This window comes from Rhinolophus ferrumequinum, chromosome 2 (assembly GCF_004115265.2).
Source record: "Rhinolophus ferrumequinum isolate MPI-CBG mRhiFer1 chromosome 2, mRhiFer1_v1.p, whole genome shotgun sequence".
Taxonomy (NCBI): Eukaryota; Metazoa; Chordata; class Mammalia; order Chiroptera; family Rhinolophidae; genus Rhinolophus; species Rhinolophus ferrumequinum.
The window spans coordinates 104,699,277-104,716,920 of NC_046285.1; the positions used below are offsets into that span (position 1 = coordinate 104,699,277).

Below are 17,644 nucleotides of genomic sequence, written 5' to 3' on the forward strand. Positions count from 1 at the left end.
AAAACGGAGCAGAGAAGGCAGCTGCGACTCGGCTGTGTGCTTAGCAGGACTGCCCAGTCATGTGACCCAGTTCCTTTAAAGACTTTGTTCCCTGTGTTTGGAGGCTGCACCCTGACGTATTCATGGGCACTGCAAAATATGGCTTCCGCGTGTTCACACTTTTGCGAGAATGAGGAAGTGTTACATAGCAAGCTGTGCTCACACAGATGCCCAAGCCTGGGCATACGCTTACTGTCCTAGGACGACCATGTTTTTCCCCCCTCTGCTGTCTCCTCCTACCTTGCACTGTGAGCTGAATTATTCCACGGTCCTCCCCATAAGAATTAATAGCGTGACAGGAGAAGAAGCCAGAATCTTCTCTCACCGTGGGCAAAATCTATGTGTAAAGCAGAAAGAAATCCCTTTTATTCAGTAGCATAGAGTGGGAGATCAAGTAAAATGGCTTTACCTGTAAAAGTCTTCTCTCCACTCCCACCCGTCCTCCCACCTCTGGCACACACACGCGCACGCACACGCCCCTCTCAGAGCAAATCATTTCAGCACAACTGTACCGGTGCAGGTGGATAGATTCAGTGTACATTAGCGATGTCAGCTGCCAGCTCCTTAAATTGGATGCATAATTTATGTAGGATGTCATGGTCAGGTTGATAGATAGTCCACATATACATGTCCCACCCCCCAAGTGAGCCTTTAAAACATCCAAAGCAACCCTGCTTTACAGCGACAGATCTATAAATACTGAATAAAGCCGGTCTTGCAGCACCCTCATTAGAGGTCGGCCCCGGAAGGACTGCAGGATTGGACCATGTGCCTAAATCAATATCAGTGTTTCAAGCCCAGGGCTTCTTATTTCTCCTGTGCGTGTTCCAGCATCTCTCCCCACCCCCACACTAAAGCACCACTCAGTTCACTACCAATTGTGCTAAAAACCATACAAGACTAACACTTTTTTCTAGCTTTTATGATTCTAAATGAAGGACAGAATATTTTTTATGTTGGATTTTTTTCCAAACAAACAAAATACCTTTACTTAAAAAATTTTTTTGCCCCAAAGCCTGTCCAATTTTTCTTTCTATAGGAAGTTAAAACATGCACACAGCATAGGGTATCATTCCTCCAGGATTAACTGTCACGAAGAGACTATTTCTCACATTTTTTTTAAATTACGGTTGGGTTCCTTGCCGTGTACGTAATAATTTTACTCTTAATAATACGTAGGATAAAGCACCATTTTTGCAGGGCTACTCACTAATCTCACTGTATGAAGAGGGAGAGAAAGGGTGTTTCATCTATGAGCTCCGAAAGATTATTGGCTGTTTATTTATCACCCACATACACCTACTTCTCTGAAAGAACGGGCTTGTTCTGCCCCTGATGTCAGACTCGTTTGCTGTGTTTGTCATGTTTTTACCTGCAGTGTAGAAATCACCTCCTCTCCCACCTCCTTGGTGGACACAAGGTAACGGGCCATCTCGGGGTTAATGATCCGGTCCTCTTTCTCCCAGCGGACGATGATAGGTTTCTCGCCGTGGGCCATGCAACTCAGTTCCTTCTTTTGCCCCTGAGTGGCCAGGGTAGTATTTGGATAGGACGTCACCATCGCAGGAACTGCAAATCCAAAAGGGACACAGCTTATTGGGCCAAGCAGGGCTCTGGATGTTTCCCACCACAACACTCCGCTAAATCATGCTGAAGGAGATGTTTCTCTGAAAAAAAATTTATTCAAGAAAATGCTGAGCAAGAATCAGGATGAACATAGAGGGAAGGTAACAGAAAAATGAAACTTGACTCAATGAGCCCTAAGCAGAAATTGGCGTGTGGTTTCATAGTCAGAGGATGTCGCTCTCTTCAAATCCCATTGAGGGAAGACATGGGTCACAGGCACGCCCCTGGCCCCTGGGACATATTGGGACATGATTTTACTTGCTGATTAGACTGGAAAGGGGGCTCCTATTAAAAATTATGCTCCTCCTTATGTAATTATCTATGTTTCTAACTATCATTTTCAACTATGGAAATAAAACTTTGTTAATCAACATAGTTGGAGTCCCGATGACTGCTGACCAGTCCCTGCAATTACTTGTACGTAGACATTTCCATTCCCCATAGTTGTTACAAATTTCTATCGTCACTGGGAGACCTCAGCCCGACTCTTCTCCCATAACTATGGCAGACGATCTCATCCCCAATTCACTGAGAAAACGGGAACCTTCATTTGTGAAACATGTCAAGTTCCCTCTTCTACACCTTCAACTTCATCGACAGACTTCCATTCTTGGCAACATGCTAGAGACATAAGACCCAACACCCATTCTACAGATCACCTGGAAATGCTGGACAATATATAACAAACACCTTTTTAAACGCAGACTGAGCTTATAAGAAAGTGAGAGAAACCCCAGGAGCCAGAAACAAAAGTGGATGTTGAAAGGCCAGAGGGATGATGATGTTGATACCTTGACTACCTGAGAGGCAGGAAGTTAAAAGTGAGAACTACAAGCCAGACGCTTCATAGGGCTCTATTTTCAGAGCAAGACTATAACAACAACAACAACAACAAAATCCACAATGGCAAAGAGAGAAGCAGACTGCCTTGGCTTTTGTCATGAATGAATAAAAAAAAATGTTTCTCCTGTGAATTTGTAGCTGCTCTGACTCTACATAGGTTTGGAGTTGAATTTATGCTAAAGGATTAATATGATGGTGACCTTCGTTTGGTAATGGGCCTGAGGAATCCAACATAAGCAAACACGCATGCAGACTAGAAGGATGCACCCTCCATCCATCCCCACTGGAATTCTCCCACATAAACCTCTGCTGAACCTGAGCTCTCAAACCAAAAGTATAAAACATGAGAAAACAATGCACCATAATTGAGAATAAGCCTCCCATGGACTTCCCATGCTAGAATGACTGGAAACAGACCCTACAATAGTTATACATAAAATGTTTAAAGATATTTTAGAAACATGACAAAGAAACAAGAGGTTATCAAAAAGGACCAGGAAGATTTGAAAAATAACCGAAACAAGTCTGTATTTCTACCTGCTTTTTGCCTCATTTTTCCAATCACGGAAATAAAAATGCTCCCTCATTTCTAAGGTCAGAGTGGTGCTCTTTAATCCGCACCTCACAAGCCCTCGGATGCCCCCTGGGCACCTGACCATGGACACACCATGCTTTCTTCTAAGACTGGCTTGTACTACTCAGTCATGTCTTCCCCCATGGCCTACCACAGTGGTTTGAGACATACCACAAGCCATCCGTAGCCTGGACACCCACGGGAATCACACTTAGAAGTTTCTCTCCAGTAAGCAGGCATGTGGCAGGCATAACAAGATATGGACCGTAACCAGATGAGAACTGGACAAACTGGGAACTGAGTAAAAATCACTGAGGCCCCCATTTTCAAGTAAGTTACCTACAACTGTGCTGAGACTTCTCTTCCAGCATATCTGAGAAGCAGTAAAACTGGCTCCACCATCCCCCAACCCGATCCATCCCTTCCTCTAGCCTATTTAAGAAAATTTTAAGAAAATCTTAATTTTCATTAACACCTTTCTTGCGGTATAATTTATATGCCATAAAAGTCACTTCTTTTAAGTGTACAGTTGAATGGGTTGTGGTATTGTCTTCGTTTCCTAGGGTGGCTATTATGAATTACCATAAGCTAGGGGGCTTACAACAACCGAAATGTATTCTCTCACAGTTCTAGAGCCCACAAGTCCAAAACCAAGGTGGCAGCAGGGCCATGCTCCCTCTGAAAGCTCGAAGGAAGAATCTCTCCTTGCCTCTTCCAGCTCCTGGTGGCCTGAGGCCTTCCTTGGCTAGGGGCAGCATCTGTCCACTCTCTGCCCCCACCTTCACATTGTGGACGTTCTTAAGTGTTTGTCTTCACATGGATTTCTCACAAGGACACCAGTCATTGGACTTGGGACCCACCCCAAGGCAGTGTGATGTCGTCTAAAACTAATTATATCTGCAACGACCCTATTTCCACATAAGGTCATATTCTGAGGTTCCTGGTGAATGCGAACATTTGGGGGACACTATTCAACCCGATCCAAGTATATATTCATTACCCAACACACACACACACACACACACACACACACACACACACACACACACACAATTACAACCCAATATGTCTGTGTAGAATTTATAATCATCACCATGTCAAATTTTAGAGCATTTACATTACCCAAAAAAGTTTCCTCCTGTCCATAGTCACTTTCCTTTCCCACTCCCAGAACTAGGCAAACACTAACGGATAGTCTGTACCTCTAGATTTGCTTTTTCTGGACATTTCCTATAAATGGGATCCTACGGTATGTTTTCTTTTGTGTCTAGCTTTCTGGCTTTTTTTTTCACTGAGGAGGTTTTCAAGTTTCATCCATATTATAGTGCATCCTTTTCGTTGCGAAATAATGGTCCATTGCATGCATGTATATACTACATTTTGTTTATTCATTCACCAGTTGATGCACATTTAAGTTGTTTCCAATTTTAGATTTGATGAATGACGCTACTGTAAACACTCGTATCCCGGTTGTTGTGTGGACGTATGTTACCATTTTTTTTTCTGGGTATGTTCCTAGGAGTGGACGTGCCAGGTCACAAGGCAATGCTGTGTTTCACATTTGAAAACACTGCCACACTGTTTTCCCAAGTGGTGTCACCATTGTGCGATCTCTGTGGAAGAAGATTGAGCACAGAAGAGAAAGGGGGAGGGGCTTATGAGATTCAGTGAAGATTATGGTGAGGGGATAGGAACGCTCCCCTTTGACCATGGACAGGGCCAGCTGTAAGAAGGGGAGCTGGCGTCTTCCTCCCCAGCTTGATGCTTAGTGGCTGTGGACAGGGCTAGCTGTAAGAAGGGGAGCTGGCGTCTTCCTCCCCAGCTTGATGCTTACTGGCTCTGGAAACCGTGCCGCTGTGCTTCCACTACAGGGGAGCTGAGTGTGGGGGGGAAGGCTCCAGGAGGGGTTGACACGTGCCACCTGGGAGGATGAAGCAAACCCAGGGACCAGAGCTGCTCCTCCTCTGAGATCACGAAGGTGGGAGGTTTCTTGTGCCAGCCTGGGTAGCAGCATGATAGGGTTCTACTGAGCTGTGCATCTGGAACAGAAGAAGTCCCTTCCCTCAGTACTCCACCTCACTGACGGGGTGGGGAGACAATGGCCCCATTAACTGGTCCAGACAGCCACCAACTGTGGGGCCCTACCCAGAGAGGAGGCTGGATATGCACACCACCCTCTCCAAGAGCGTCTTCTGCAGCTGAGGAGGCCAGGGTGAAGTTGCGGGAGGAGCAGGGAGCGGAGTGGACCACTCCTCCCCATCTCTCTCCTCACTTGTGGATACTTCCACCTTCAACTCTGCACTGCTGACCATCAAAGAGTTCTGGATGCTCCAGAGCTCCTTAGAACAGAGTGTGTGCAACTAGGACATCTTGTGTGTGGATGGAGAGCTGAAGGCGAACGCTCACACCTTGACCAAGGGGGAAGTGCACAGGCGCATTGGATATCTGTACCCTGGGCAGTGGGTCACGCCTGCTCTGTTGCATGAGCCTCGCTTGGGAGCCCAGCCTGCCCTGTGCACTGTGACGCATGCTCATGGTGCTGGGGAGCACTTTCCTGAATGCAGGGGTGGGGAGAGGCCAGGCCAATCTGCGAGGTTCTTCCGACACGTCTCCTTATCACTTTTCCTTTAAACAGAGAGAGAATTTTCTTTACCATGGCATCGTCTCAGTAAACCTCAACCATAGGGAATATATTTATAAGAAAAATGAAGCAATCATAAATTGTGTCTAAGGAGAATCCCAAAATAGCACTAAAATACCTGTACAAAATGCAAACATTTCAGCAGTAAGAGAAAGCCGCAGATACTCTCTTAGAGTCTCTTCATGTTCATAAGCAGGGCAGATAAGTTGCTTAGATTACTTTCTGCCCACAGCAGATTAAAACCAACCCTTAGCAAGCATGGAAGGCTGCCAGAAGCGTGAACACCAACAAAAGCAAAAGAGTGAAAGAGCTGATACGAGAGAAGAGAGGAATGGCACTGAGGAGGCATGAACCTCAAAAAGCGTGGTGACGTGGGACCACCAGGTCCAGCAAACATGGTGTCCCCCCCTGCAGTCAGGCCCTCACACCCCTGAGCGTTTCAGGGCACTGCAAGAGACCCCAATAGTGGGTGTTCAAAAATGATCCTCAGCCATTGAGAAAATGTTGAATTGGCTTGGTGTGGTGTGTTTAATTAGACATAGAACTATTTACAATACTTAAGATTTCTTTCCAAAATGACTAACAAAAATTTTTAAGTCTCCAAGAGGGTAGAAGAAGTTGGTTCTGTAGACATTTTACTCATGTAATGATGCTGGACGAACTCAACATCTCTCTGGAAGCATCCTTGAATGCCTTCTCCTTAAAAATGTACCAGAAAGGAAGGTGGCAGTGTCATTTTTCCCGTGAGGGATTTGGAGAAAGAATCAGCGATGTCTATTGAACACTGACATGGCAAGCAGTAGGACTGCTGTTGGAAGAATGTCTTTAGGATGGGGTATTATTATAGCATCTCAATAATGTAAGCCAAGGTAATTTTTCCTAGTTAAAACAATAATTTTTTATGATAATTGCCAACTCCATATTTGCATACATTATAAAATTACTTACAAATTTAAAATACGATTGAGATGTTGGTTTAAAAAAAACAAATCTGTTTCCAGGAGGCGAATTATTTGAGTATCTCTCAAGATGCTTTGTTTCGTTTGTGCAATTACTTACTCTTTTAAAGACAGGAATTGGTTTCCCACAGTAAGATTCATTGGATAAAACTGAAGGCCAAAATGTGGAGGAAAATGGGAAAATTAATTAAAGTATCCAAGAACAAATAGGACAGTCTCTGTTCTGTCTAGCCCACAACTGACAACTTATTGCAGAAGAAGACACTTAGGTAACACAGTATTTCTGTTTTCACTTGAATTATGTTTGTGTTTGGATTTATTTTGCTTTTAAGGCAAGGAGCCCTCTGCTGCTTTGCCTCTGGGGGAGGGGGGCTGGAGGTCCAGGGGTTGCGGCAATGATTATGGAGCTGGCTCTAACTGACGTTGAAATGTGGGAATGTCTGGGGATGAGGCAGTGAGCCAAGGTGTACAGGTGGGGAGACATGCAAAGCTGCCTGGTGGCTCCTGCATTTTAGACCTGATGGAGGGTCGAGACTGCACCAGGAATGGCCAGGGCTCCAGGGAACTGGGGTTCTGGGTGGGCTAGTCTGGGATCTCAGGCAGATGTGGGACTTAAGACGTTAATGAGTCAGCTCATGTCCACTTCTGTAGATGCTATGCATTAGGGCTTGGTTTATTGTTTTGCTGATTACCAAATTTAAGAAAGAGATGAAGAAAAGTTAATCATGAAGACTAAAGGTCTGAAGCCATTACATTGTACATAGCCCGAAATATTGAGAAAATATTCTTCTAATATGAAAGATTCAGCAAAGAAGTCACTCAGTCCCATTGACAAATGAATGGAGTTCCCATGTAAATCTTTGTTGTTTTGCTTCCATCTTATTAGTTACTATGAACAAAAGTACTAACTAAACTTCATGTTGGAACTACACTGGTTCATCTGTTGGAAATGTAGGGTGCCGCAGAGTGGCTGCAGACACAGAGTTCATTGAAAAGCAATGAAAATATTTTGTGAGAATGAACTGTGATACCTAGTATTACATATTTTATGATTATTCATACGTCTTTTGAGATCTGACAGTAAAACATTTACAGTAGTCCCTCCTTATCCACTGGACCCCAATGGATGCCTAAAACCATGGATAATATCAAAGCCTATGTATACTCTTTTTTCCTATGCATACAGACTTATGATAAAGTTTAATTTATAAATTAAGCATAATAAGAGACTAACAATAATAACTAATAAAAATAGAACAATTATAACAATACCCTGTAATAAAAGTTATGTGAATGTGATTTCTCTCTCTTTGATAACTGGTCTTATAACCAGAGGGATATTAAGTGACTAACAAGTGATACAGCAAGGATATGCTGGACAAAGTGATGATTCACATCCTAGGCTGGACGGAGTGGGGTGCTGTGAGATTTGACCATGCTACTCAGAATGACGGAACATTTGAAACTTATGAGTTGTTAATTTCTGGAATTTTCCATTTAATATTTTTGGACAGTGGTTGACAGCAGGTAATTGAAACCACGGAAAGGAAAAGCATGGAACAGGAAGGGCTACTATACCAACATACCACTGTATACAAGCAGAAGAATTTGCAGCCTAGAAATACACAGCAACGTCACAAAGGAAGTGGGGTCCCAGCAGCCAAAACAGGTAGGTAGGACATGCCCCATGCCTTTTGCTTCCATGTGGAGGGATCTTCTATTCGAGCAACACTCCTGACCTCTCTCCTGAATGGAGGGACAGTGGCTTATCTGACGTGGGAGTTGGGAAGGAACTGCGCAGCCCAGCGTGGCCCAGTCCTTTCTGGTTATCTGTTGGCAGAGGACATGTGTCTGACCTGCAAAATTCTGGTAGTGAAAGGGGGCGTGGCTGAGTAAAAGGAAGTCTGTGTCTCCAGCCTTGTTAGGAACTGGGTGGGTAAGTCTCCCTAATTCGAGACTGTAAGATTTGAAAACCCACCTACTCCAGAAAGCTAATATCAAACTACCCTACTCCTGTGTCTCTATCCTTCGCTTGATTCAGAACTCAGGGATATTATTTATTGGGCCCTCTTAAACTCTAACAATAGGTATGGACTATTGACCTTGAGCACAGATTTCCAGTTGCTTCCCCAAGCCCATTTTTCCTTTCTTTACCAAGTTTGTAACAGGAGACATTACACAAAAATATGCCTGAATAAAAGAATGTATTTATGGGCTTTTCTTATAACTAGGTGTTGCCATATGACTGAGCTCCTTTAGAAGAGAGCCCCACCAAAACGGGTATATTAGTTCTGGTTAATAAATTTTGCATTTGGTCAGAAATATTCTGGCAAGCCCATGTCCTCTGGTGGTCCCACCCAAGTATTTTCAGCCCTTTAAAGGAATGGTCAAAGGATTTAAAAAAGAAGAAGAAGAAGGATCATTATCATGGCTCTTTGCAATGCTAATGTCAGAAGATACAACCTTTACACTTGCCACAGTCATGGATGCCGAGAGAAGACAACATGTCATCAGAGCAGTGCTTTGCACAGATTCCAGAAGTCAAACAGATGGGGTGATTTACCAGGATTGCCACCAAGGACAGGCGGTGGGCAAACCCCGTGAGCAGAAGCAGAGGAAATCCAGACCAAAAAGGCTGTGTTCACAGATTGTGTGCTGTGCATTTCTCCTGCAAAACTGCCCCTGAAGGTGGGTGCTGTTTTACTTTGTTATGTAACAGCGTATAAATTTCCTCCATAAACCGCGATACCATCTAAGAGTGCCTTCATGTTCAGCAAGTCTGCATTTATACGGTATGAGGGAGCCTCATGGGACCTACTTCTTGCAGCATAAAGATGCAGTGGGGTGGGTGTCACCAGCCAGAGGAAGCTTTTATGCACATCGTGACCCAACCCTGCAGTCCAGTGACATTACCTATTTAGCCTGAAATCAGAAACGGTGGAAGGATTTATACCACCGACACCGGCAAACACTAGGAATCAGGGCTTTCTTCCCTTCCTCCATCCCCACCAGAACCCTACCTCGGAGGGTATGTCACTACATTAAGAATTTGAAAGGGTGTTTCCCTCATGCCAGAGGCACTGAGAAGTTTGTCAGTTTACCTACGAGCGATAACTGACCTTATTCATAACAGTAAACCCAACAAATATGAAAAGCACATCACTGTACCTTTGCACAGGTTTCAGAAATAAATTAATACATACATTGATTTTTCAACACAAGGACATAAAGAGAATGACAATTTATATTGACCAATCACTAATATTAAAGATTAGTTCCAAGCTTTACTCTTCTTTTTAATGTCTATACCAATAATACAAAACTGATCCAAATATATTTTTATTTTTTTTTCTCTCCCCAGTTCTGCTGAGAATACCACTGAAAAAGAAACAAAAGGAAATTCCAAGGATCCTGGATAGACAAGCTGCCTGTCATGAGCGTCCAGTGGAATCCCTTGATTTTACAGAGAAGACAAGAGAAAACCAGAGAAGGTGAATGAGCATCAGAGGCCCAGATACAAGAGTCAATCAGGATGTGACTTGAATGACTTTTATCCTGAAACGAAAAATTATCATCATCAATAACGACCCCATCGTAGAGAGTGGCCCACCTTCCAGATACCCAGGACTTCCCATGTTTGAACAGGAAAGTCCTGCCTCCTGGGAAGTCCTTCAGTCCCTCCATGTGGTCAGAACAGTGGTGGGTGTGGGGCCACGAACAAAGCAAGAAGGCTGGACGACACCCGAGCTGGACACCAGAGGCAGGGACACCAGGGTTTCCAGCTGGGAGGGCCAAGGAGGGAGATGTTCTGACACAGAAACACATTAAACTACTTTTTCCACTACATTTGTTTTTTACATACCTCCCAATGTTTGACTATGAAGAAATTTCAAACACACATAAAGTTGAACAGCCATATATCCACTGCCTGGATTCTACAATGAACATTTCATGCACAGATTGGAATCAAATTTATTTTTGCTGTTATGTCATCCGTCTATAAAAATTTACTGAATACTTAATTTTCATTATTCTATTTTAAAATAGACTTAGGCGGAAACATGAATCAGTGAGTATCTCAGATATCAGGCACTAAGATGGCAGCCCTATTTTTGAATTCTGCTGCTCAGGGTAGAGACCCACCGGAAGTGCTGGACTCTGGACTCTGCTGGACCCCTGGACTTGGGGTCTGGTGGCCTTGGGTTAGAGCAGGGCCCCTCTCACACATGGAGGAGCCGAGAAAGGAGACTAGGAGCAAGGAGTCTAGGCTCCATCCTCATGCTATCCACGGTCATGCTGCCATGGGTGGACAAGACCGTTGGCTGCCCTGGACCTCGATTTCTCATCTGACTCATAAGTGAGCTGGGGTGGGGCTCAGGGATAGATTTATTTAAAGCTCTCCAGTTGACCCTACTATACAAGGTGGGTCAAAACTAGTCAAAAGGATGATCCCCAAGGCCTTTTGTAGCTCTAATTCTCCTCTCCTTTCCATATGTCTTTCTACTCCCCCCTTTCCTCGTTCCCTCCTTCCTTTTAATGGGATAGAAATTCTGGCCATAGAAATGATCCAAGACATATTAATAAGTACCATTTAAGTGGATTCCAAATTATGCTATAAATATGCATGAGAGATGTAGAAATAACATTTCTAGCAGATTCATTGCATTTAAAGTCATTTTAGCAGATGTCTATGCAGACGATCAAAGAGAAGCAGGCACCAAACACCTATCTTGAAAGGGAAATAAATTAAGATTAGAATATAACAGAATTTTAGGATTCATTTAATACTTGATATCTTGTCCCCTTTCTACTTTATTTATAAAGAAGGCAACAGAACTGGAGGGTTTAAACCTGGCTAAACTAGAACATAGTCCCTCTATGCCCTTCTCCTAACCTTCATCAAAAGCTCTCTTTCATCTAGTAAGATTTTGAAAGCATCACCATCACCACAAAGTAATGCCATAAAGCTATCTTCTTTAATCCCTGAGATAATAAGCATCTCTCTCTCCTCTCATCTCCTATCCTTTCCCTTCCCTTTCTTCCTTTCTTCCTCCAGGGTCTAGGGAAGTTAAGTGGGTCTAAGCTAAGACACGCGCAGTAAATGATACATCTGTGCTTCTGTATCCTTTTGGGTTTCAGACACTTTTACATATGAGATCCCACAGCAGCATACATGTTCTCAGTAGAGAAGGGGAATTCTTAGCCATTAACTCATATTAAAATAGGATCGGGGCGGTAAGTAATTAGCCTAACACCATGCAATGGATAAATGGAAGATCTGGAAGGAGAACCCCAGTCTTCTGAATCCAAGTGCAAAGCCTCTGTGCCTACCCATAGAGGAGGACCCGAGGTTGGCCCCCAGGACACAGAACCTATGGCCGCAGGGACCCAAGGGCAGCCAGAGCATCTTTGGGAGCCCCTCCAACGAGGGCAGACTTCATTCAGGAAGACTCCCCATGATGTCTTTGACAGCTCCCTTTCCTCAACTGCAAAATAAGGATCCCAGCATGCCTCCTGCAAGCCCATTGCATACTTGAGATGTGATGCTGGGAGGCCCTGGCTACAAGACATGGCAGGACTCAAAGCAAAATGAAAATGTGGGGCTGGGAGGGGCCAATCTCTTGGGCAAGGCTTGGGCATGACCAGCCACAGTCTTGAAGACAGACCAGGGCAACCAGTGACCTCCTCTGTCTCTAATGCCATGACGACAGAAGGTCATGCACACAAAGGCGGACCCTAAGGAGAGCAGCAGTTTGTCCCCTTACTAACACAGTGCAACCAACATTAGCCTTCCTTATAACGTCTGTTTCCATCCTTACCTCACCTGGGGGCCATCAAGGAACCCACAGTTACATTTCCCAATCACAGGAAACCTACGTTTTCAGAATACCTCACATAAAATTTACCGTTTTAACCACTTTACGTGTACGGTTCAGTGGCATTCAGTGTACTCACATCACATGAAATCTTCCCTACCATCCACTTCTAGAATGTTTTTCATCCTCCCCACCTCAAAACTCTGAACCCATTAAACACTCACTGCCGTTCCCTGCTCCCCCCCAGCCCCTGGCATCCCCATTCCACTTTCTATCTCTATGAATTTGACCGCTCTGGGGCCTCATCCAAGCAGAATCATTCAGTATTTATCCTTTTGTGACCGGTTTATTTCACTCGGCATAATGCATTCAAGGTTCTTCCATGTTATAGGGTGTGTCGGAATTTTATTCCTTTTTAAGCCTGAATAGAGTCTATTGTGTGTATATGCCGCATTTTGTTTGTCCATTTATCCATCGATGGACACTTGGGTTGCTTCCCCCATTTTGACTGTTGCAACTAATGCTTCTATGATGGTTGGTGTACAAAAACATCCCTTCTGAAAATGGTCTGTAGCACTTTGCTAGTGAAATGGTTTCTAAACCTGTGCCTGTTTCTTCTCAAGGCCTTCAAGGCCGCTTGGCTTTTTCTCCATTTGGGGTCTCTGCCTCTCAGCTTCATCTCCATTTCCTCATCTGTAAGAACATGAGGACCTGCAGCCTCCCAGGGGCTGTGATGAGAATTAATGAGATTATGTGAGTGGAACCCACTGAGTGTGTCGGAAGAAAGCCCCCGCAGAAACACAAAGTGCCATTATCACTGCTGCGGAATCAAAAATTCCTCCTGTCCAAATACTTATTGTTCATAAAAGTTTTAGCGAGTCAGGCTGCCTACTGGGCAGCTCTAATCCCCATAAAGAAAATGATTTCTCCAGCCAGGAATTAATAAGTTCTTAGCACACACTAAAATATCTTCTCGGCTGGGCCATTATGCTTACATAATGAAGTTACTTTGATTATAACCATTAATCAAATATGTTTTTCCAAGCTACAGTGGGCTGAATTTGATGTTAAACTTTAACAAGACTGACACCATCTCCACTTCCTGGCAGCTTTGTCAGAGCCTCGTGGCCTGATTAACTGTGTCAGCGTAAAGACGGAGACCATTTAATGGGTTTTATATGATACTCACTCTGAACTTGTTTCAAGGCACATTATTGGAAGAAACTTGATTTATTTTGCATGACAAGTATGAATATTAACCCAAAGCTACCAAAAACAGTATTTTTCTCTAATTCGCATGGAGATGGGCAGGTCATCATCCTCTCTCTCTCTCTCTTTCCTGTCTGGTCATGTACATAGATAATACATTTTGCCTAAAAAGAAAACCTCCTAATAATTATATAGAAATAAAAAAGAAAATATTAAGTAGACGTTGATTTCCTACCCATAGTGATAGTAAAAAATAAATTTAAAAAATGTAAGAATACACAACATGTCATCATGAAAACAATGGATGAGGTCCAGAATATTAATTAGAAAAAAATAATCAGCGGTGTACTAGCCATCCCTCAGTGTTATCCCCAGTGACCCTCGAATCCTGGTATACTAACCATTCTATAGCCTCCTCCCACATTTCACCAGAGTTGTCGGTTTATGTGACCAATGGAATATGGCAGAAGTGGTGGAAACCACTCTGAGATTAGATTATTATGAAAGGACTGCAGCTTCCATCTTGGGCACTGGAGTTCTCTCTCTCTCTCTCTCTCTCTCTCTCTCTCTCTCTCTCTCGCTCTCCCTCTCGCTCTCTGATCACTGGCTCCAGAGAAGCCTACCATCGTGTCACCAGGACAACCAGGTGGCCCATGGAGAGGACCCTGGGGAATGCAGAGTAAGGCCAACAACCTGTGAGGATCCAACGAGCTTGGGTATGGATTTTCCCCTCAAGCCTTCCCCCTTCTAAAGTCTTCCAGTGCAGTTCTTAGAAGGTAAGAGGTTTCCATGGAAACAGAACCAGCAGTTTCTAGTGGCTTGGGGATGGATATACAGAATACTGTGTTTCCCCCCAAATAAGACCTAACCGGAAAATAAGCCCTAGCATGATTTTTCAGGAGGACATCCCCTGAACATAAGCCCTAATGCGTCTTTTGGAGTAAAACTTAATATAAGAACCCGGTTTTGTTTTCGGGAAACACAGTAGTTAGATCCAAAGCCATGTCCTAACTTTTGAGCAGGAGATTTACATACAGCTTATGACGGAGAAGCAAAGAGAGAGAAGATAAAGCACATCCCATTGTCACATGGTGGTGACAATCTCACACTGTGCTGACACCATTGCCTGTGGCTCCCTGCCACTCAGGGCAGTGTCTCCTAACATCAGTGCTCAAGCACCTCCTCCTTTGGGCATTCTAGGCGCTTCCTCCACCTAAAGAGTCTTAGCCACAGTGCGGCAGTGCCCAGGAGTTTCATCCGGCCTTTGTCTCTGTGATCCCTACTATACTTTTAATTTTCTGACATTTCATCTTTTCCTTGAAGCCATTTTGACCACTTGGTCTTCATCCGTGCCAGTAGGCCACTCCTAGAGCAGCCTCTCCATTTGGGCAACAATAACATGCTCCCATTTCCTGGCATACAACGCATAGGCATTTCTGTTAATTTGGTTATCTGGATGTGGTGATAATGTTTGGTTTATTTATCATTTTTTCCTGAATGTCTTTATTATTTGACCATGCTGGCATCAAGGACACAAAACATCCTTTTAAAGATACCTGGTGTAATACCGATGAGGATAATTATTGCTACATGTATTAAGCCCCAATGTCGAGAACTTTATTAGCTTTTAATCTTTAGAGCAACCCTAGGAGGTAGGTACTATTATTACCCCTATTCCAGGAGGGCAGAAATTGAGGTACAGGAAGACTGAATTCAAGGTCAATGGTTTTAAGTGGTGGAACCAGAAAATGGGGCAGCCTGTAGTTTTTCCACCTGGGTATGCATCCGTAAACAACAGAGGTGAGTCCTTGCTGTTGTGAATGTATATACAATCTGATCATGCTCTCTGTATTTTTTTGTGTCTAACTTCTTTTATTCTGTTTTATGTTTTTGTGGTATCTGCTATAGTGACCGCAGGTCTCTTCATTGCTGTATAATATTTCTTTGTATGAATATTCCATGGTTTCCTTTATTTGTGAAGGTTTCAAGGCTTTGACCATTGCCAAACAATGCAACTACAACATTTTGTACGTGAACCCCTGGAACACTTACAAATGAATTTCTCTAGAGAGCATATAGAAGAGTGAAATTTCTAGTCAAACACATATGGTATATCTTTTATGTTTATGAGGGCCATGCCCAGAGCTCTCAACAACTAGTTATACAAGTTTGTGATCTCACCAGCAATCATTGTTATTAATCTGTCTACAACAGTGGTTCTTTGAGAGGGGTCCCTGGACCAGCAGAAGCATCACCTGGGAACTTGTTAGAAATGCAAATTCTGGGGTCAGTAATCTGTTTTCAACAAGCTGTCCAGGTGAGGACCACCATTTAGAGCTGGCCTTTGCATCGGCCCTCCCCTCGCCTTCCAAGTCACCTGAGAGCCTTCCTTTAGTGTGGTGAAAGGGTGTGGTGGAAATAGTGCAGGTTTAGAATTAGAGATAGGACCCGACTCTCGATTTTGGCTCTGCCAATTCACGAGCTATGATCTTAGGGGGTAGTTACACTCTGAGCTGATTTCCTCAGTGGGTACCATGGCGATGCTCCCTCAACAACAGAGCAGCTGCCAAGATCAAGTATGCGGAACGCACTTTGTACACTGTCCAGGGTTTAGAATATCAGCTATTTTCTCTCTAGCCAATGTTGGCATCCACAACCTATTTTCCAAACTAGATTTACACTCTGCCAAGGCTGAAGAGCTTTTCACAGACACACACACACACACACACACACACACACACAGGCAAGAGCCAGAGGGAAAAACAAAAACAGTGTTAGGGGGATGATAGCAAAGTGATTTTAAAGATTTAAGGTATCATGTGGTTTTTTTAATAGAGCTTGAGCAATAAAAACATGTTTAAATGTAAATTTGATGTTTGTAGGCTTTAAATGAAATATTAATAAATTCGGTAAATAACATAATGATTGTATCTATCATATTACCTAGAAATTGGCAGCATAGGTTTTCAAAGAAAGGAAAAAGGGAGATTTTGGGTTTTTTTTAAGTGATAAATTCTGGTAACTTGATATGAAAGAACGGGTTGATGGTCTGCTTACTTTCCAAGAAGAGGGTTTTGAGTGGTGTTTTCAAAGGGACAATTGCCACAGATCCGTAGAAGAAGGGTTTATGTACGTGTCCATGTGTGACGTGTGTGTGTGAGTGTGCCTGGGTACATTCTCCTATATGCGCAGTGTGTGCATGTGTGCACACATATGTATGGATGTGCACAGGTGAGCACACCTGTATGTGTGTGTGTTGGTGGCATAGGGGATGATTCCTGAGCTATTAGAGCCGCTGGATTTTCTTAAATTCTTTCCCCCAAATTTTGGGTGAAAGCCAAGACAATGTGCATTTTTAATGTCTGTTAGAAAATAAATATACCATTATATATTTCTTTCTTTCTTAAGAGCTTTCTCCCTCAAAAAGAAAACAAAAAGTGCTCAGAAGGTCTCGTGCGCTGTCTTAAAGGTTTGCTAAAGCAATGGCTGGCTGAGAGAGGCCATGCCATGGAGATACAAAGTTCACACCAGCGGTTTTGCAGACGGAAACACACCTCTTCGGAAGGAACCCGCAACACAGCTAATCCCAGCCTCGTGAGAGCCTGAACCAGCCGCCGTTTCTCTCTTAATTCAGAGCAGGGGAAATGCTTCTCACGTACTGAATGGTAGGATTAATGGTCCTCAAGGATGGAGACAGTGTCCTAGCTCACAGGCCAATGCCAGGACAAGTGCACATGCACACACACTCTGGCACACCTGCACACACATGCACCGAAAGTCAGCGCTTTTTCTCGCTTTGTGCTGTGGCTTGGGAACTTCAGAACCAGGCATAGAATCAGCAACCCCGCGTTTGGCCCTTTTGTGGGATATTTTCAACGTGACTGCTGGCAGGCGGCATCTTTTGGTGTCTTCAGTTTAGGGCAGTTGACAAAGGAAG

General features: G+C 43.7%; 1 protein-coding gene across 2 annotated transcripts in view; it reads right to left on the bottom strand.

The window, feature by feature from the left end:
• Positions 1-17,644, bottom strand: part of DSCAM (DS cell adhesion molecule) — a 640,159-nt gene that overhangs the window by 134,218 nt on the left and 488,297 nt on the right. For both annotated transcript variants that reach the window (XM_033091571.1, XM_033091562.1), the window contains exons 12-13: positions 1,412-1,608; positions 280-376 (exon numbers count right to left, since the gene is read on the bottom strand). In XM_033091571.1, the coding sequence (XP_032947462.1) occupies positions 280-376; positions 1,412-1,608 (294 nt within the window). The remainder of the gene's footprint in view (positions 1-279; positions 377-1,411; positions 1,609-17,644) is intronic.